The sequence below is a fragment of the Diceros bicornis genome, chromosome 25 (genome assembly GCF_020826845.1).
Source record: "Diceros bicornis minor isolate mBicDic1 chromosome 25, mDicBic1.mat.cur, whole genome shotgun sequence".
NCBI classification, from domain to species: Eukaryota; Metazoa; Chordata; class Mammalia; order Perissodactyla; family Rhinocerotidae; genus Diceros; species Diceros bicornis.
Window position 1 is genome coordinate 4,897,735 of NC_080764.1, and position 20,971 is coordinate 4,918,705.

General features: G+C 54.3%; 1 protein-coding gene across 2 annotated transcripts in view; it reads right to left on the reverse strand.

Moving 5' to 3' along the window:
• The window catches only part of FBLN1 (fibulin 1), an 86,103-nt gene that overhangs the window by 33,005 nt on the left and 32,127 nt on the right, over positions 1-20,971 (reverse strand). For both annotated transcript variants that reach the window (XM_058568149.1, XM_058568148.1), the window contains exons 6-14: positions 20,768-20,869; positions 20,010-20,147; positions 18,731-18,868; positions 13,807-13,950; positions 12,805-12,933; positions 11,899-12,024; positions 8,846-8,965; positions 7,836-7,967; positions 5,857-5,980 (exon numbers count right to left, since the gene is read on the reverse strand). In XM_058568149.1, the coding sequence (XP_058424132.1) occupies positions 5,857-5,980; positions 7,836-7,967; positions 8,846-8,965; positions 11,899-12,024; positions 12,805-12,933; positions 13,807-13,950; positions 18,731-18,868; positions 20,010-20,147; positions 20,768-20,869 (1,153 nt within the window). The remainder of the gene's footprint in view (positions 1-5,856; positions 5,981-7,835; positions 7,968-8,845; positions 8,966-11,898; positions 12,025-12,804; positions 12,934-13,806; positions 13,951-18,730; positions 18,869-20,009; positions 20,148-20,767; positions 20,870-20,971) is intronic.

Genomic DNA, 20,971 nt, shown 5'->3' on the forward strand with positions numbered 1-20,971 from the left:
GCTTGGGATGGAGATGAAGACAGGTTCTAACTTCCTGTTACAGGTTCTAACTTCCCGTGACAGGATGGAGACAGGTTCTAACTTCCTGCGACAGGATGGGGATAGGTTCTAACTTCCTGTGACAGGACGGTGATAGCTTCTGACTTCCTGTGACAGGATGGGGATAGGTTCTAACTTCCTGTTATAGGTTCTAACTTCCTATGACAGGGTGGGGATAGGTTCTAACTTCCTATGACAGGATGGAGATAGGTTCTAACTTCCTGTGAGAGGAGGGAGACAGGAACTATCTTCTGCCTCTTGAACTCCAGGCCCATCACACTCTGAGGGCAGCTGCCTTAGGAAGCAGAGCCAAAGTGCAGAGCCCCATACGATTTGGCAGAGCATGTCCCAGGAAGTTCCGCCATCTTGACTGTGTTTGGATTCTCCAGTCAGGAGCATCTACTGTTCTAGTCTTCCATCACATCTCCCTTTCAACTTTTTAAGTTTCCATGCCTAGTGTTTGGTTCCTTGGACATATTTTACACTTCGCCTTTATCGTGAGTGCAGTCTTTTTTTACATCCTATTTCCAGGCTCTTTAGCCAGACAGATAGGAATCCTTTCATTTACTTGGCCATTTACCATTCTGAGCTCCTAGAAAGGACAGTCCTGGGAATGAGCTCCATGGTACTAAAGGTATGTGGGGATCAGGAACACTGAAGAGGGGAGTCCTCCATGGGAGGGGGCCCAGAGGCAGATGGGAGAGGTAGGAAAGAAAGTGGGAATGGGTGCTGCTGAAGGGCAGCCCACCCCCGGAGACGCCCAGGTCCAGGCCAAATGGGAGTGCTCCAGGTGATCTGGGGCACTGACAGACGGTGCTGGGCATCATGCTGGGGACATGAGGGTTTCTCCTTCCACTAGCTCACTGTCCCACATCATTCTCCATATTCTACTGACGAGAAGACCAAAGCTCAGTAAGGACGTGTAACTTCTCCACGACTCCATAGTCTGTAGTAAGTGGCAGAGGCAAAGTCGGCCTGCCTTACTCCAAAGCCTTTACACAGACACACACACTCACATGCAGGCACACACGCATACACACATGCACACATACCCCAGCTGCTTCAGGAAAGGCCTGGTGGGTCTGGCCAGCAGGTGGCACTAGAGTCTCCTTCATGTGAGTCGGGCTTCCCCACTTCTCCCCTGAGGCCTGTACCCTGTTCAAGGACAGGGTTTTGATTTGCCAGATGGAAGCATTAACCCAGCACGTGTGGAAGGCAGGGAACGTGAGGTGTGCGTGATGTTCTGGTATGGCTCCACAGCCATCGCACACCAGAGAGCCAGACACTTCTTCCTCCTCGATGGTCTCCAAACCCCGACCCCACAGAGTCATTAACCAGAGCATCCCAAGCCCGCCCTCATACTAGGCGTTTCTGGGCCTGGCCCCTTCTAGACCACTCACTTCCCGAGGGCGGGGCTGAGGCTCTGTGGTTTTCTCTCCAGTACCCAGCACAGACTCAATACCTACTATTCGCTTAGTCAATGTGCACCAATAAATATGGCCCTGATTTTCCCAGTCAGTTCCAACTTCAATTATCCCATCCTCTATATCCCAAACTTATTGAAACATCCCCAAAATCATAACTACTGCATCTGGCAGACCGCCTGTCAGACTGGGAATGGCACAAAAGTCTTTGTTAGCCAGTACGTCCAGACTGAGGGGGAGCTGTCGTCACCACATCTCCTACAGAGCAGAGAAGGGCCAGGCCTCTGGGACCACATGCCTTGCTTTCCACCTCATCATGTGTGAGAGAACAATGTGCCCCAGTTTTTCAGTTCAACAAATTGGATCAGAACACCCCAAGTTCTGTGAAAATGCAATAATTGAAAGCTACCACACACCAGAGACAAAAGGCCCTCAGGGCTCAGTTCCTTCTCCTGGGAGACATGGCCGTTCCGGCCACCCCCAGGCTGTCTGATGCTTGCAGCCGTCCCTGCTGGCATTTCCCTGACTTTCAGGCTCTTGTCATTCCGGAGACATGCCCCAGGAACCAGCCAGGGCAGCGCTCCACCCCCCTGTCCACCCGCGTTCCACCCTGTGGCCAAGAGCTGTGCCAACCAAGGCCGCCCAGCCTCGCTCTGGCTTTCAAGGCCACGAGTCTCCGGGGTCGGCCCCACTGAGGGGATAGAGAGGATGTTTTCAGTCCCACCCCAGGCTCTGGGACACTTTGAACATTCCTCCTGCGGGTAGGAGGGAATCTTGTGGTCAGAATCTTAACAGCTTGGTCAGTCTGCAAGGCCCAGCCCTGCGGTTTGCGGCCCAGCCTGCTGGGTCATGCTCCACTTACCGCCCCTCGGCCACCGGGGACACTGCCCAGAAGGAGGCTGTGCAGAGAGAGAAGGCTGAGGCCCAGGGACAGATAGAGAGAGAGAGACTCTTGAATCTTGCCTGCCAAGGTTCCCTGAATGAGCCACTCTGGTTGAATGTTAACTACAGAAGCGCCAGCTACTGGGTCCTTTCTAATACAGCTCGTTTAGATTTTAGAAGTTGCTTTCTGATGGTCAGATAACAAATTCTTCAAGAGGATTTTTGAGGAGGAGAAAAGGGGGCTTAAAATAGAAAAACCCCAGTCTGAGGAGTTAGCAGCTGAGAGGTTAGCCTCTCCTTGCCAGGAGCTCCAGCCTGTGCCCTGCCCACGTCAGCTACGTGACTTGTGAGTGACTTGTCACTAGGCTCACACTAAGCTATTGGTGCTCCCATGGTCCCAGAGGAACTCCCCCGACTGGAGTGGGGCAACCAGAATAAGACCCCCTGGGGCCCTTCAACCCAGGATTCCAGGCCTGGATTACACTTCCTACACACGATGCTGGACTCCTGGCTGGTCCATGAGCCCTAAACAGGGGTCAGCAAAGGAGAAAATTGTAACCAGATAGAGTCCAGTGTGCAGCAGTGATGGCCCCATGACCACACAGCCCTTCGGGAGCCGGTGTCCTGTCTTCCCCATTTGAGAGCCGAGCAACCCTCGACTCAGCTGGTCACCCAGTCAGCACACAGCCACACAGTCAGCACACAGCCACTCAGTAGGCACACAGTCAGCAAGCAGCAGAGCAAGAGCCGTAAGGCACTGGCAGGAACCTATGTTCTGATTTGCTGTGTCCTGAAGAAGAGAAACAGGATGCTAATCCTCCTCCTCCTCACCTCCACCGTTTTCTAAGCACCGATGCTGCACTTGGCTGGGCGCCTGGAGCGTTTACCGCTAATCCTCACTAATCCCCAGGGCCTTGCCAAGCAGGTGTTCTCAGCGCCATGTTACAGATGCAAAAAGGGCCCCTGTATGGCCAAGAGGCTAACCTGAGGCCACAGCACCAGGAAGGAAGAGCCTTCAGTACTAGCAGTAAAATATTTCTTGGGGTGCCCACCCACACCCCACAAGAGCTGAGTGAAGAGTGAGCTTTGTGAGGGGGCTCCGCCCCAGTCACAGGTCACCCTATAGGAACCCGGGCGGGCAACATCACCACCCCCTTTACTAAAAGCTGAGAATATGGAGGCTCCAAGAAGCTCACACGACCTGCTCATGGTCAAGGTCAAGGGACTTGGAACGGACTGAGCTGGGAGGCAAACCCAAGCAAGCCTGACTCCAAAGCCGGGATCTTTCCAGAATGCCACAGCATCCCATCACAGTGGCTCAGCCTGGCCTTCCTCAGGTCAGGACCCTCAGTGCGGGGCCCACACCCTTCCCAGCTCCACTCCCCTCCAGTCCCACTGGGTGGGGCTGGCGAGTAGGAATGTGTGTTAATCCAGCGGCTGTCTTCCCTGGAGGGGCTGCTTGGAGCCTAGTTATCCCCTATCCCCATCTCGCCTTTACTATGGGTGAGGGCCCACTTCCTGCTCTTACCTACGGAGAATGACAGAGCCCCCTCTTTAGCAGCCCCGGGGCAGGCTGACAAATCCATGGGATGGGGACAGACCAGGCCCTGACGCATCAATCCCTCAGTGAGTGGAATGTGGTTCTTCGCTCAACACCCCATTTCATTGCTGGGAACCCCTTCGTTCCCCTGATTCATGCATGCCACACCTCTTCCCCAATCCCAACCCCTGCTCCTTCCCTCCCTGCCTAACTCAGCTGCTCCATCCCCCTTCATTCAAACATCACCTACTCCAGGTACCCCCGTGCCCCGCACCCCAACCAGTGGGGGCCCTCTTTTGTCTCAGCACCCCCCGCACTGAGTGGCCACTGCTGGTTTTGCACATATTCCTAGTGGGCAGGGGATGGGGGCCTTTGCAGACCCAAGGTCGGCCCAGGCGCCTGCACACAGTAGGCCCACACACAGTAGGCCCACAGTGAACATTCCCTAAACAAGTAAAGGAGTTTCTCCAGCACTGAGGGGTGGCAAAGGTGTCCACAGCATGTGCCAACATGAGCAGGAGGAGCTGGGTCTGCCGATTTCAGCTACAACCTCAGTGCACCACGTCAGCCTGCCCACCCTTGGGCTTAGGAGGTGGGAAGACCCCACACAGGCCACCCTCCTCCCCTTTTGCTTTCCTGGCTATGTGAGTTAGAGGTCGACAGCAAACAACAGCCAGTCTTCCAGAATCCTCAAACCCAGATGTGGACAGAGGCCTGGGAGTGAGGGATCTTACAATGATAAATGGCAGCACAGCCTCAGATGGAGGACACGGAACTTTCTGAGCGGCTCAGAGGGACCCCATCACTGCCCGTGGGCTGCTGCGTAACCCACCTCTCTGGAACACCACACGCTAGCAAATTCAGCTCTGGAGTGGCTCTTCCCTAACCAGGCACAGGAAGGAAGCAAGGTGTTGGGTTTCCAGGCAGACGAAAACACATGCGGGGGGAACAGAGCAAGCCTGGGGGAGGTGGCGAGGACGGTGAGGAGCACCCCTGACGCCGGGAAGAACATAAAGGGCTGCCGGAGACTGGGGCCGTCTGAGCGCCTCCCGCTCCCGCATTCGGCAAGCTGGAGGCCGGGCCAGAACCGCCAGGCAGGGCCCTCAGGCTGAGTAAGTGGACGCTGGGGCCTGGCGCACCGTCCAGGAAGGCACTGACCCTTCTGTGGGAGGAGCAGGTCATAAGGTCAAGAGGCCGAGTCACCCAGTCGGCCTGGCCGTGTGCTGGCTTTGAGCATTTCCAGAACCTGGAGGGAGGGTCACGCGTCCACACTCCTGAGACTGGCTCCCACCATGGAGCTTTTTCTGAAACAACTGACAGTGGCACTAAATGAGACTCTCCAAGTAAAATTAGGGTGGGAGTAGAGTGTAGTGAGACTGGGGGGTCCTCAGTACTCCCTGAGGAAGGGGGCTCCTAGACACCCCAGCTGACATCCTGGTGGCCTGGGAGTGAGTGAGCTCACAATGATATATGGATACATAGTTTCAAATTTAGGACACAGAACCTTCCGTGCTATTCCCACACAGTCATTGGGCTGAACAGAATCTAGCTCTCAGGTCGCCTAATAATGATGTCCCAACAAGTCACGTGGGCCCACCTGGAGCCATCACTACCTTCATCTGAGTCAGAACACCTTCTGACATCTGCATCTCACAGATGAGGAAACTGAGGCCCAGAGAGCTGTCCCTTGCCCAAGGTTTCACACTGGGAAAGCAGAGGGATGGGGTTTCCGCCTGGGTCCACACAGGCACACTTGAGAGCAGGCCTGCCAACCTTCGGCTCTTTTGAAGTCACTACCTTGGCTTTCTGTGACCACTCTCGCTGGCGTTTAGGGGCCTGAGAACCAGAGATCCCCGAGCTTCTTGAGACCCCCGTGGCGGGGCACAGCTTGTTAACCACCTGCCCAGGCCGGGAGCTAGGCCCCCAGGAAGGTGGACACAGACAGACAATCTCAGGGCCCGAGGGACTTACGTGTCTGCGGAGCGGCGGTAGTTCTCAGGGCACTCGAAGGCCAGGCAGCGGAAGCTGCCCTGGATGTTGAAGCAGGTCTGGTTGATGGAGCAGTTGTGGATGCCAGTCACACACTCATCGATGTCTGCAAGAGACCCCAAGGCAGCACAGTGAAGGCCGAGGCCACCTGAGCCATCCCCACCCACAGTCGGGGGTGCCCAGACCTCTCACCAACCAGGCTCAGGGTGGGGATCGAGCCATCTTTGCCCTCCACTGCCTGCTCTCTGCAGCAGTGCTCTGTGCCAGCTCTTTTATTCACAGATATTTATATTTATAGAATTTTACTTATTATTCACAATCCCTGGAATGAGTGTAACAATGATAACAGCAAACGCTACACGATAGCCCTGGAAGTGCCTTGCAGGAATTCTCTTAATTCTCCTAACAATTCAGTGGGTCAAGTATCCTCATTTTAGGGAGGAGCTCGCAAAGGTCTTTTAAGTCTTAAGTGACTCGCCTAAGGTCACACATGTTGTAAGTGTCAGAGCTGAGTTTTGAACCCAAGCAGGCTGGCGCCAGGGTCCCTGCTCTAACCAGCCAGCACCCCTCTGTGGCTCATACCCTTACCTCACATGTGACTCATACCATCCTAGGAGGGAAAGAGCGGAAGCTACTAGCCCCATATTACAGATCAGGGAACCAAGACTTAAACGGATTCTATGCCATGCCCGGTGTCCCAGGTTGGTGACTGTCTGGGCTGGACCAGAACCAGGCACGGGGCATCGTTATGAGAGGACCCTGGACATGAGAGCCATCGCCCTTCCCACAACTCTGGAGCAGCCAAATGGTGGGGTCCAGGGGACATCACCAAGCCGGGAGGCATCTGTTAAGAGGCACCAAATGCCAGACCTTTGGTGGCAAAAACAGCACCCCCCAATCTCAACGGCCGAGGCTCAGGAATGTGTTTTCGCTATGTCTGACAGGACTCCAGGCTGCGGTGAGGGAGCCTGGCCGGGAGCAGGAAAGTCATCTGCTCCGTCAGAAATGCACAGACAAAGCGGCTTCCACCCAGAGCTCCGGTGGGTGCTCTCGGGAAATGCCGCAGCTCCTGCCCGCCTCTGATCAAAGTCACCGTCACGACCAGAGACGACATCTGCAGGACCCGGGGCCTCCGGAGCCTCTGGGTCACCAGCCCCGCGTGGGGCTCATGAAGAAGGGGCTGGACAGACATAGCCTCTGAGATTCAGCATCTGGGGCCGTTCCAGGACGTGAGGCAGCCTTCCATTCCAGGATCTTTCATTCACAATATCCACTCAGCACCCCTCTCCGTTACCAAACGGACGGTTGCAGACGCACGATGACCTCTAGAGTGTTCTTAGAAATGAGAGCCGAGTACAGAATGGCCCCCTCATTTAGCCCATGCTGGAGCAGACCCCTGGCCCCAGCAGGACCTTCATAGCCATAGTGTCCACAAGTACAGAGACCTCAGGGTTGTCACACCCAGACCATGCCCACCCCCTGCCTGGGCAGTGACCAGTACCTTGGGACAGAAGCCTCCACCATCTGCCCACTGTTTTGTCCTTAATGCCTGGCAAGACCTGGACCACAGCAAGGGTTTGTTGAATGACTGAATGAAAGACTAAACAAACAGCACTATGCTGTAGGGCCAGCAATAGCAAGTGGGGCCTTTCCGGCACTGACTTCCCATTTCCTCCCTAAGGTGAGCATCTTCCTAAAGACTGTCAGCTCCGGTTCCAGCCCCCTTGGGGCTGCCAAGGGCAGGGCAGGAGGGCTCAGAACCCCCTGAGGACAGGTGTACCAGGCGTGGGAGACCAGGGTATGTGTGGACCCCAGGACACGCCTTGGGTGCAGAGGCCCCCCTTCTGCTTCCCAAATGCATCCCGTCTGTGGTGTGGCCCCTGGTTCGGGGAAGCACATCCTCCCACACTGCAGAGCCCCAAGCACGGTCTGAGTGGCCCCAGGGTTGCCAGTGCACTCACCTTGGCAGTTCCGGCCATTGGGGGCCAGCCTGTACCCGGATGAGGGGCAGCTGCACTGGAAGCTTCCAGGGATGTTGATGCAGCGGTAGGAGCAGATGTGGCCCCCGGTGGGCAGGGCGCATTCGTCAATGTCTGCGACGGCAAAGCCCACCTTCAGCATCCCATGTGGACCCTGGCCCAGCTACATCCCCTCAGTGGGCTGGCTGGGGCCTGGGAGGGCAGCCACATGGGGCAAGCTGGACACGGGGCACGCTGGACACAGGAGGCTTCAAAGTGCTGTGGCTGGGGCAGCCTCTGAGACCATCACATCGGAAGGGGAAACTGAGGCCCAGGGAGCTGAAGAGCCTGGCCTAGGGTCACACAGCAAGTTCATGGTGTGAAGTGTGCATGCATGGCGGAGAAGGAGGTAGAATGGGGAACTGAGCAGGGGGGAAAGGCCACGGGCTTCAGAATGAAGCAGTACAGCGGTACAGGTGCCCTGCAGGCTGCAAGCCCATCCTAATGCCAATTGCCATGAATGTGCTAATAAAAAATACACCTCGCGTGGAAATAGCAATACTCAGAGCAACAGCTGCCCTGTAAGCACCTACAGAGTGCCAGGCACTGTATGAAGCCCTTCTGAGTCATCATCCAATTTGATTCTTTGAGAACCTGGCGAGTCTGGACCATGTCACAGAGGAGGAAGGCCCAGGCCCCGGGAGGGGCTTTCAAAAGGCCAGAGGCAGAGCTGCAAGTCAGGGATGTGGGTGGCCTCTGAGCCTCCTCCTCACCCCTGGGCCACACGCCACCCCTGAGCCCTGCTAGAGGTGCCGGCACACACGACGTGTTTATTACAGAAAAATCCAGCGAGTGGGTTTGTTCCTTTCCAAACCTCACTCTCAACGACGGGTAAAATGTATCCAAATAAATCTCAGTTAGAGGGAAAAACAAACCACCCGCCAGCATGAAAAGGCGTTAAGTAGGTGGGTGGGGGGTGCGCTCCCCAAATCTCCCGAGCGGGGCGCCCTCACCTTCACAGGTGACCCCGTCCACATCGCTGAGCTGGTAGCCCCGTCGGCAGTAACACTGGTAGGAGCCGTAGACGTTGGCGCACTCCTGGCTGCAGGGGCTGCTGTTACACTCATTCACGTCTGAAAGAGAGGGGCCCAGGGGTCACCACTCACAGCGCCTCACATGTCCCTGGTGGGGCCGTGAGCACAGCACCTCCCTCAACATGCACAGAATGGTGGAGGTCCCAGGTGTGGGGCCAGGGACTCGCTTGGGGTCACCCTGAGGGAGAGGGGCTCCCTCACGGCTGACGGATCTGGAATCTCTCCACCCCCACCACTGCCTGCTTCAAGCTGCACCACCTCCCGTCAGGATGACAGTGACAGCCTCCAGTCTCAGTCTCAGCTCCTTCCAATCTGGCCCCCACCGGGGTACCAGGATCATTTCTAGTCCTCAGATGGGAATCTGATCACATCCTCCCCACTTCACCTCCCAGACAACATCCTCAGGTGAGGGAGGCCCTGCCTGACCCAGCTGATAACGTCAATACTCCAGTGCTCGGAACTCACCAGGCCACTCAGCCACTCTGGGCTCTTGCTCATCTGTTCCCTTTGCTAAGAGCAGGGATCAGCCCACCACTTGTTTTTGTAAATGAAGTTTTATCAGTACACAGCCACACTCACTCATTTACCACGGCCTATGGCTGCCTTTGTGCTACAAAGGCAGAGTTGAGTAGCTGCAACAGAGACTGCGGCTGGCAAAGCCGAAAATATTTACTACGTGGCTTTTAGAAAAAAAGTTTGCCAATCTCTGGCCTAGAAGTCCCTTCTCACATTTATTTACTGCTAATTCTTAGCAGGGCAGGAGGGGTGAGCGGCCAAGAATGTCCATTAGCCTCTCACCTGGTGCTTCATCCCTGCAGCCCCCACAGGCTTGGCCAGCACCTGATCACCTATTCACCTGCTCACCTCTGCCCAGTGTGGTTTCTCACCACATCCTAGAGACACTGCCTGAAGGCAGCAACCAGGTTCTTGCTACACACCTTGGGGGGTGGGGGGGCTCTTTATAAATGCTTAGTGGAATAAAATGCGGGCTGGCCAGACCCGTTTTGTGCCCACAATATTGCCCACTAAGGTAAATATGCTTGTCCATTTTTCAGTCACTTAGGAGTGACCAGGGACAGCACAAGCCATGAATGATGACAATAACACCAGCAGTCTCCATGTTGCTGGCACTTCATCTCACACTGGGCACTGTGACAAACTCCGCACGTGCTTCATCTTGCTTCATCCTCGTGACCCTCTACAGGGTGGGTCCCACTCTCCCCATTTCACAGATGACAACATTGAGGCCAGAAATGCTGAGTTACTTCTTCAAGGCCAGAAAAACAACAGAGCTGCGGGGCCGGCCCCATGGTGTAGTGGTTAAGTCCGACACACTCCGCTTCAGCAGTCTGGGTTCGCAGGTTTGGATCCCGGGCGCGGACCTACACCACTCGTCAAGCCATGCTGCAGTGGCATCCCACACACAAAAGAGAGGAAGATTGCCACAGATGGTAGCTCAGGGCTAATCTTCCTCACCAAAAAAAAAACAAACACAGAGCTGGGATTTGAATCCAGGTGGGAGGGACCCCCACGTGAGAATCTTGTTCCTTGCTAATACATGTGTGTTGGGTCTGGTTCCTGGGGACAAATCTCAGAATCTTGGGGGAAGCCTAGAACCCAGGAGCCCATCGCACTGTCCATCCTCCAGTTTGAGAACTATGTACAGGGGAGTGTATCCTGGCATATCTGACTTTTGTGATTATCCTTCTTAATCCAGAATTTGCAGGCCGGTCATGTTTTGAGTCTGCTCCACAAGCTGCTTCCCCCTGGACTGCACTGCACAGAACAGGGATCTGTGATCACACCCTCCCCACTTTGACAGCCAAGGGCTGTCAAAAGCTCTCAATTTCTGCTGACCTCAGAACCTAATCCCCGTAGAAGATGTGCCATCGGCCGAGCACTACCATGTGCCAAGCTGCACACCTCGTCTTGGTCCATCCGGTCAGAGGAGGTTGGTGTTATGTGAGAAGAGCATCATTGACTCCATCCAACCCCCGCCCTGCACACTAAGAGAATTACCTACCAAACTGTAGCATGGCTTCTATGGGCCCAAGACCATGTCCCTAGGATGACCCCAGCCCCTTAAAATGCCTGCCTGAGAAAGCTGAACGCTGCTAGAAGAAGAATTTACTGTGTGTTCCAGCCAGCACCTGATTACAGGCCCGACCTCCCCTTTTCTTAGAAGCATTTACTTTAGATAACTTGCAAATGTAAATCCTTTCTCTGTGCCTTTGAGATGTATCTTCCACCACCCAGGAATGTCTTTCTCCAGGACCTGGGAGCCAGGCCTTTGAAAGGTAATCTCAAAAAGGGTCGGGCCCCATCCCCCGCCTCTGTGGGAGGGTAGGAGGCAGTCAGCAGACACAGCTGGCCTAATTGCATGGACCACCCCTCTTAACATCCTTCAGCACTTTTCCTTAGCACCCCCAGCATTTAAAAATCCCCCTACTCTTGTTTTGGTGGAATTGAAACCAATTTACACGGAGGTCTCTCTCCCCTCCTGCAGTAGTCTGAATAAAATCTTTCTCAGCGCTTTAAACAGGTGTCTGGCTTTTGTTTCTCTTTGACACATCAGCCCCATTTCCCGGGAGGACTCTGAGACAGGTGATGTCAGCCGCTCCCCAAGGTCACGTGAGTAAGTGGTGGGTCTAACACCTCCAAATCCCACGCTCTCCGCCGTATCCCCCACGGCTTCTTGGCCAGCCTGTGAAGCCCCACCTGTGCAGCCGTGGAGGGCAGCTGGTACAGCACCCCCAGGGCCCAGGAGAAACCAGGGCGAGCAGTCATCTCCGACACACAACTTTTCATAGGCATTTCCCCCACTAACATGTCATTTAAAATGTGCTCGGGCAATGAAGGCGAGTCTGTCCCAGAGGGGTCTGCAGGGGGGCGAGGTGGCCTTCCCCAGGAGGCGGGCGGCTGGCTGGAGGAAGGCAGGGGATGCAGGAGAGGCGCCTGGCCCCGCCCCTCACCTTCACAGGACCGGCCGTCGGCCGAGAGCCGGAAGCCCACGGTGCAGCTGCAGTAGTAGGAGCCCGGCGTGTTCTCGCACTTGTGGCCGCACAGGCGCCCGGGGTAGCGGCGGCACTCGTTGATGTCTGCAACAGAGCGGCGGGGGGCTCAGGGTGACGGCCACCCTGGGGGCGCCACACGCTGCCTCCTGTCCCTGGCAGCTCACGACCCTCGCCCCCCACCTCCTTCAGCCCCATTTCTCACAGAGGCAGAGGGACTTGCCCCAAACGCAGCGAGTCAGCGGGGAGCTGGACCAACCTCCGGCCTGCCTGCCCTCTGGGTAAGCCCCATGCTCCTTCCATGAATGCACCTCTGGGCGTGCACCTGCCAGTGCTGCACCCCAGAGCCCCGAAGGTGGGCCACTGGGATCTGACAAAGGGGCTGTGGGGGTAGGCAGGCAGATACCAGCCTCCCCTGAGCACCCTAGTTTGGGGATGGCAAGCATGGCCAGCAGGTCTGTCACCGCTCCTAGCAGTGGGGCCGCCATGCGTCTTTGGTTCTTGCTGCCCTCGGCTAAGCACACAGCTCTGGGCCCTGCGGCCCCGCAGGTGGGCAGTGAATCTCTAGGAAATCACAAATCCCTTAGGGCATTTGTGGAGCAGGCTGGAGTCTCACAGACACTGGGAGGTCTTGGGTTGAGCAGAGCACCTGTTCTGTGGGTGGGGAACTAGCTCATCCCGAGAGGGCAGCCACAGGGCAGGCACTAGAACTGGGGTCTCCTGCCTCGGGGTCTTTCTCTGGGACGGTCTGCACATGGGATTTTCCGAGGTGAGGGGCATTCTGTGGTCACTCCAGGGTGCCACAGGCTGGGTTCTCTTTGGTGCCACGTGGCCGGGCCCCCCAGGCCTGTGGGGATACCCACGTACCTATACAAGTTCTGCTGATGCCATCGAAGTAGTAACCAGCCTTGCACTCACAGCGGAAACTTCCAGGGGAGTTCACACAGCGGTGCCCTGGCCCACAGGGCTCTGAGGGCGGGGAGCACTCATCCACGTCTTGCAAAAGAGAAATACACATAGAAAAACCTTTAGTGTGGGTTTTTTTTTTTTTTTTCCCCTAAAACGATAAGAAAGGAAGGCAAAAAAGGCGCAAACTAAAATGTACACTGACAAAGCAGCATGGTTTATCCTTCAGCACGATTTCACAGAGCACCTTCTGTGTGCCAGGCCCCACGCTGGGGATATAGCTGACCGGGACACAGCCCGTACCCTCAGGGGACACCTGCTCTGGCTGGCCAGCGATGACCCTAGTTAAGACAGGCAGTGCCCAGTGACTGGTGAGATGCTGAGGAAGTGCTCTGGGAGTTATGGAGAGGAAGACACCTTCCGGCTGGCAGGGATCTGGGTAGGCTGAGTCAACATGCCTTTGCCCTGGATCCAAAGGAGTGTTGGAGCAGGTGGGCAGAGGGAATTATGTCAGAGCAAAAAACCACACAGCAAGGAAAGGGCAGGGCGTGTTTGGGGAGCAGTAAGCCCTATTTCATCTGGATTATGAGGTTTGTGAAGCTGGGGCCAGCTCAGGAGGACTGATTGTAACCAGCAGCATCTGTCCTCTGTCTGTCACCAATGGGGAGCTGTCACCAATGGGGGCTGTGAGCAAGGAGGGGCGAGAGAGCTTTCGGCTCAGGACGACTGGACAGACTGAAGGAGACAAAGCTGACGGCAATGGGTGGGTGGGTTGGCATTCTACTGCACTAGTCCAGGCAATAGATGATAAAGGCCTATGTTTGGAGGTCAGCAAAGGGACGGATGGACAGGTAGAAACAGCTTCGCTTTGGGGATTTACTCTCCCCTTCCAGAGAAGGGAGGGTTACGTCGGGAGCAGACAGAAAAACCTATTTCAGATTGGTTTTCTCTTTTAATACCAACCAACACAGCGGGTTCCCTCCTCGTTGAGATGGTAGCCACGGCCACAGTTGGGCACGTTCTTCTGGCATGTGTAGGAGCCCTCCGTGTTGATGCATGTCTGCCCGACAGGGCACGGGGCACTGATACTCAAACACTCATTGATATCTACAGCAGGGAAAGAAGGAGACAACGAGATTAAACACGGAGGGCTCCTCAAAACCCAGTGACTGGATTCCCAAAGAAACCCCACTGCCCTCCTCTGCAAAACCACAAACGGAGATACTACAATGCCCTCACCCTGGACCACGCGGCAGCCTCCCAACTGGCTCCCAGATTTCGCCAGCACACACCACTTTAAACACCACCTCCCTGGTCCATCTTCCTGCCCTGAAACCATCAACACCTCCACCTTTCGCTGCACCGAAGCCAAAGCTGCCTGCCTGGCTTTCAGGCCCTTCCGTGATCACACGAATCCCCCAGGACTCACAGTCCACACTGTGGACGTGGCAATTTGGGTGGCATCCTGTATCCATGCACTCCGTGTGGTATACGGAGCGTCCTCCCTGAGCGGGGTGTGGGGCTCAGGGAGCCACCCCCTCAGGGCCAGCACTCTTGCCCCTGTGAGGATCCGGGCTCCTGCGGCCACTGGCCCGGCCCCGCCTGCCTCCCAGCCTCACTCTGGCTGGTCTCTCCTGCAGCCCAGGCTCCAGCCCTAACAACACACCAGCAGCTCCCAGAGAAGCCACTCGGGTCCCACCTCCACGTCCTTATTCACATGGTCCCTGCCTGGGAGCCATCTCCCTTGTCTGCCTGGTAAACACTTTTACAGCTTGAGTGCCACCTCCTTGAGACACCTTCCTGTCCGTCCCTCGTCTGGGCTCCTGGGGGCCTGTGCTGACTCAGGCCCAGTGGGAAGGGCTGCCCGCTCTGAGTTCACTCTAGAGCAGTCTCCTTTGCTGACTGGACACACCTCCGATGTGGGAACCACGAGGCATTCACCTCTGATGAACAGACGCCCAGCGAGTGTGAACCAATAAACAAACAAGGAGAACTGGGTCACACATCTGCTCATTCCTCACACTCTAATTTGGTGAAAAACCATACAGACTGAACTTCCTGCTGGGAGTAGTCTTCTAAAAGGACCTACATTTTTAAGAATCACCTGTTCAGACACCTACAAAGCATCTAGGGTGGGCAAAGAGAAGGGTGTGAGGGTAGAGGACCCCTGAGCTGAAGGCAGAAAGAGGGATCAGCGATACTTCTCCCCTCCCAGCCGAGCCCCACCCGCCTCAGACAGTCAGAGGAGCAGCCCTCCTCCCTCCTCCTGCTGGAGTCCACCTTCCCACACCAGCGCCACACTTTACAGTTTACAAAAGCTTTTACGTCCATTACGGCCCTCGACACTACAGCTAGCCTTCAAGTTAGGCAGGGCTGGGATGATTATCTGTGTTTTATAAACAGAAAACTCCCCGAGAGCTAGGCTGGAATTGGGGGCGAGCTCAGGTCTAGAACCAGGGTCTCCTGTCCCCCAGCCAGGGCGAGGGCCCTCAAATCAGGGGTTGGCAAACCACAGCCTGCAGGCCAAATCCAGCCCACTGCCTGTTTTTGTAAATAAAGTTTTACTGGAGCACAGCCAGGCTCATTCTTTGGCAAACTGTCTATAGCTGCTTCCACGGGGCTCCAACGGAGACCCTGTGGCATGCAAAGTTGATCTTTACTATCTAGCCCTTTACAGAAAAAACTCGGCACCCCCTGCCTTATGTCAAGAATAAATGCAGTGTTTAGAAATGTTATCGCTGCCTTCCCCCTAAGCCTTGTGTGTGCCAATCAGATCTACAGTTCCCGAACTCTGTGCCCCGGAATGCTGGCACCCCTCAAGAGAGGGGAGACCCCCAGTCAGCGAGCTCCACGAGGTAAGGACCAGGCGATCAGTGAATGAATTAATGAATGGGAGGCTGAATAAACAAAGAACAAATAAACAGAGAACAAAGAACAAATAAGCAGAAAAGGTCCAGGAAGTTTGGGAACATGTCATATAATCTCTCCCACGTAGGGACAGGCATGAGAAAAACACAGGTGATCCCAGCTGTAAAGGGCCCTGTTCACTTTGTTTAACCCAATGACCAATGACCACAGAACCCTTTGCTGCCCAAGACCTGTGAACGTCCCGAGACCCATGTGGATGGCGGCGTGTGGGAAGTCCTGCTCTGGCCTCCTCACTGAAGCGGAAAGGAAGGCGGTGGGCATGGGGAGGGGATACGAAGAAAAAGAAAAAAGGAAACCGACAAAGATGTGATAGTCTCAAGGCCCTCGGCCACTAAACCTCAAGGTTGTAGAACATTCTACCTTTTATAATAAGGAAAGAGGCTTCTGCTTTCTAAGACTCCATCCTGAGCTTTGCACTGGCCCCGTGGGCAGAGCTCTGCAGCTATAGCACTGTCTGCTGTGTGGCCGGAGGGGGATCAGACAGGCTCATGGGGGATGGTTCCAGGAGCTCCAGGAAGATGGATTCCAGCTACACGTGAGTTCAGAGCTTCCCACCACAGATCACGCTGTTCTGAAGGGAATGAGGGTGCCGTCAGTGGAGGTGTGCAAGAAGACGACCTAGGATGCACAGAGGGGAGGGGAACCGCTCTCTCCCAAACAGCCTGAAACTATCGCTCTATCTTGACAAACTTTCACCCAGTAAAGAATTATTTTGGACGATGCAGTCATTTTGAAAAAGATGACATCCAGGTACTGACATAAAATGATGTCTAAACACCTTGTTAAGTGGGGAAAGAAGAAGGGGCAGAACAGTCTGATCCCATTTTTAACAAAAAACAAAAGGTCAGGAGGGCGCAGGAGCCCAGGAGGGCGCACACACTGCCGAGCAGGGGAGCAGCTTTTCCTGTCTGCACTTGGGTTCTGTTTGCTTTTTTGTAAATAAAGATGTATATAACTTCTGAAATAAAGATAACTTTAAAAAGAAAGAATCTTGAACTTGGTTGCAAGGATTGTGGGCACACAAGAAAGGGGGAACCCCCCAGTACCTAGGTGAGGGGCACCCCTGAGAGCTGAATGTTTGGTTCCACAGCTGCCGAATAACCAGAGGGCTTGGCTTCGGCTCACATCATCCGCCAGGGCTCCTGCAGGGTTTGGCCTCACCGGGCTGGGCTCTCCCCTCCCCCATCTGGGGGGCCACCATCCCAGCCTGCCTTCTTTCGCCTCCCGCTCCGCGGCGCAGTGCTGCGCCCCATAGAGGGGAAAACAGGGCTAGGTCAAGACATGTAAATGTTCCTTCTTGGTGGAAATCAGGGCCTGATTTTGCCACGAGTCAGGGCGTCCACCCCCAACAGATGCCAGCCTCCTCCGAGGAGCCCCCCCGAAGCACGCTGCAAGTCTGGGCAGGACCCTCCTCCCTTCTGGCCCTGGGAGAGCCCTCAGCCCCCAGCTCAGTGGCCCCCTGCTCCGAGTGACGAGTGACGACAGCCCCGCTGGCAGGAGGCTGGCAAGGGGCCAAAAGCAGCCAAGCTGAGGCCCACAGCTCAGAGGCCTCCCTTCCTGCACTGGCTGAGAGGAGAGCGTTAGGAATGAAGACTGGGGCAGGGTTCGGATGAGGCCCCAATCCTAAAGGGTAGCTATTCTATTCATCTTTAAATATTCTGGAGCAGTAAAAAACGCGGGGAGAGCTTTCCATCCAAACTACCATTTCAAATCAAAGATCGAGACAGATTACCTGAGAGAGGGTGAGAGACAAATAAGACAGAAACTCTCCATCCCCTGCTCACGGATCCCCTGCTCACGGTGGCGCAGGCCTTAAAGGAATGTGGCAGGCCCAGGGAGGGTAGGTTCTGACTAGCAGGGTCTACAGCACAAACCAGGGGAGAAATCTTCCTGACCTCAAAGGCAGGACCCAGAAGCTTCTGTTGAGCAGAGAGCAAGGGCAGGCCAGCAGATCTGGCCTCAAATGCCAAGAGCAAACAGAATTTCCAGGGATGAATTTCAGGGGAAAGGGGAGTCACCTTCTGTTTCCAGAACAGTCAATCCTGCCAGCTGCTTCCGCTCCCTTGCCCCCGCCCCAGGCTGCTTCTCCAACTTGAGGAGTCTCACCCAGACCTCCTATTTTCACTAAATTCACGTGGGATTTTCTTTCATTTCACATCGATCTCTCTCGGATATTAACACAGTATTTTTTTTTTATTGTGGTGAAATATACGTAACATAAAATTTGCCATTTTAACCATTTTTAAGTGTACAGATGAGCGGCATTAAATACATTTGCATTGCTGTGTCACCGTCACCACCATGCATCCACAGAGCTGTTTCATCTTCCCAAACTGAAACTCCACGCCCATTAAACACTAACTCCCCATCCCCCTCCCCCAGCCCCCTGGCACCCACCATCTACTTTCTGTCTCCATGAGTTTGACCACTGACACAGAGTATTTTCTAAAACAATGTTTTAGTACACCAGAGACTTCACAACCACCTTCTTAATCCCCCCTCAACCCTATAAGCCAAGATGTGATTATTTCCATCTTACAGAGGAGGAAACGGAGGCTCAGATCAGGTAAGTAAACTCCCTTAGGTCACTCAGTTCAACACCAGGTGTCTCTGACTCCACAACTCGAGCTCTTTCATCTAAACCAGGGGATGCTCCACTATAGCCCTGGGGCCAAACCCAGCCTGCTGCCTGTTTTTGTAAATAAATTTTTATTGAGACACAGCCCTGCCCGTTTATCCACATATCTGTGGCTGCTTTCCAGCTGCAGCAGCAGACCTGAGTAGCTCCAACAGAGACCGTATGGCTCACGATGCCTAACATATTTATTATCCGGACCTTTATAGAAAAAGCTTGCTGACTTCTGTTTTATACACTATGCAGCCCCCCACATTCTAGAGACGTCACTGGATCCTTCATCCCGCCGGGTGGACCCCTTTAGCCCTGGCAGCAATGTCTTACCAATACAGTTGCCTAGAGCATCTTGTATAAAGCCACTCTTGCACTGTAGCTTGGGTCTGCAGCGGAAGGATCCCAGAGTATTCTGACAGATAAAATCGGGGAGGCAGTTATGAATACCACTCTCACATTCGTCAATATCTGGTACATCATAAAAAAAGGAAATTGTTAGCAAGAGTCCTGCCAGAAGCATCTTACAACACTTTACAATCACAAGAAAGTTTTTTTTTTAATGCTCATTACTCAGACTATAACCCAAAACATTCCAATAGAGAGGTCACATACAAAAAGGGTCTTGATTAGCCAAATAGTGCTTACATTGCTAAAGACTGAAAACTCTGATTTTTTCCCCAAGACTCTTATGAGGCAAACTTTCTGTTATATAATAAATAACCCAGGCATTTTCCTGGCAAGATGTGGTTTGTTTGTTTTTTCCCCATTTCAGGCTAAGTGCATGTTTAGTTTAGATCATAAAGCAATGATCTTAGTGGCAATAAACACTGTCCTTATAAACTTATTCATTCTGAAGCCGTCACAACATTCCAAATATGAACAATGGTGATTGTCATGATCGGTCGTGTTGGCTGCCCTTCCCTTGAAGTTCATGGCTGTCAAATGTTCAAAAGTGTATACTCAGCTGGCTGGGTCCCTGGGTTCTCGGGGTCCAAACCGCCCAGCATGTCTGCAGGGTGGAGCGGCCTGAGCCTGCCCAAAGGCCCTCAGACGCCAGGAGGGTGTGCCCTGCCTTTGAGTTACCCTCATCATTCAACCAACGTTTTTACATAAGTGGTTTTGTCATTCTGGAGGGCTGGAAACCCTCAGCAGAAAACTATGTTCTAACAGATTCTCATCAGAGCCTTATCTGCCAAATAACATCTATGGCTTGGCGGGGAAAGGCCGGCAGCCAGATATGTCATGTTTTTATGCAGCGGAAGGCAATATGCTTTGAACTTCAAGGAAGCCTGGAATCAGATGGAAGGCAGCTGTTGTGCAAAAAAAAATTTTTTTTGTAGAAAGCACATGTGAGCACCTAAAATTCATCCCTGGTCTTGTTTTTAAATGATCATGCTCTGAGCCTTTTCAGAAATCCAAACTCGCCATCATCATTAACTCAGCATTATGGTAAGGAAGGTAAATCTTTACTAACAACAGAACTGGCTGGCACCACAGGTGCGCACAGCACCGCGGAGCCCAGACCCCGGGGGAGCCCAAAGCCGCCTTTCCCATCACATCATGTCTACTTCTGGGGAGATGAGGTTTTTAGGCTCAGAGCATGTCATACCTTTGCAGTCATTGTTTTCTGTGAGCTCATAGCCTGTCCCACAGCTGCTCTCTCTCTGGCAGCGGAACGAGCCCACTGTATTGATGCAGTTTTCTCCAAGCCGGCAATTGTGGCTGCCCGTGATGCATTCATTGATATCTAGGAGAGACAGAGATGATGCAGGAGTAACCAGCAAGAACAACTGATCCTCATGCTTTATCAGAAGGAATGTACCAGAAGGCATAGTGGAATCGGTTCCCTGCATCCATCAAGTCCTGCGTGTATTCGGGCTGTGCGCTGGAGGGGAGTCCTGGGCACTCATCACCAATTAAAAGGTTTCTCTCCTTGCTAAGCTTCAGATCTATTGCTCTCTCTGAGCACCACTAAGCGAGTGCCAGGCCCTGAACTGGAGTCATGTGATCCTTAAGAAACCTATAAGGGGCTATGGCCTTCCTCCATCTCCCCGCTCTCAGACGAGAGACTGGGGGATGTGCCCAGGGCCACTCAGCTCATCCCAGATTCAGAGCCCAGTCAGACTCCAAACCAAACTCTCTTTCCCAACGTGGTGTTTATATTCTCCTGGACGAGAGCCATGGCTGGAAGCCACCGCGCTGCAAACTCCAGGGAATGCCAGAAAGCCAGTCCGAGGTTGTTTTTCGTCCATGAATGGGGCCCCGAGTTATGCAAAGCGGGTCCTGCCCGGATAGCAAGTAGAGGCAGAGGCTCTGCAGTGCAGCGACCTGCTGTCCTGCTATCGCCCGGAGCACGGTGAAGTTTACCTTCACAGGAGACACCATCAGGCAGCAGCTGGTAGCCCACAAAGCAAGAGCAGACGACCTCCTCCCCCGTGTCTCGGCACTGCTGCTTGCAGGGCCCGCCGCCTGGAATCAGAGCAAATGTGAGCCGAGGCCAGACGCACACCAGAGACCTTCTGGTTTTCCAGTTCTGTTTGGCCTGGGCCAGAGAAAACGCCCTCAGGGCAG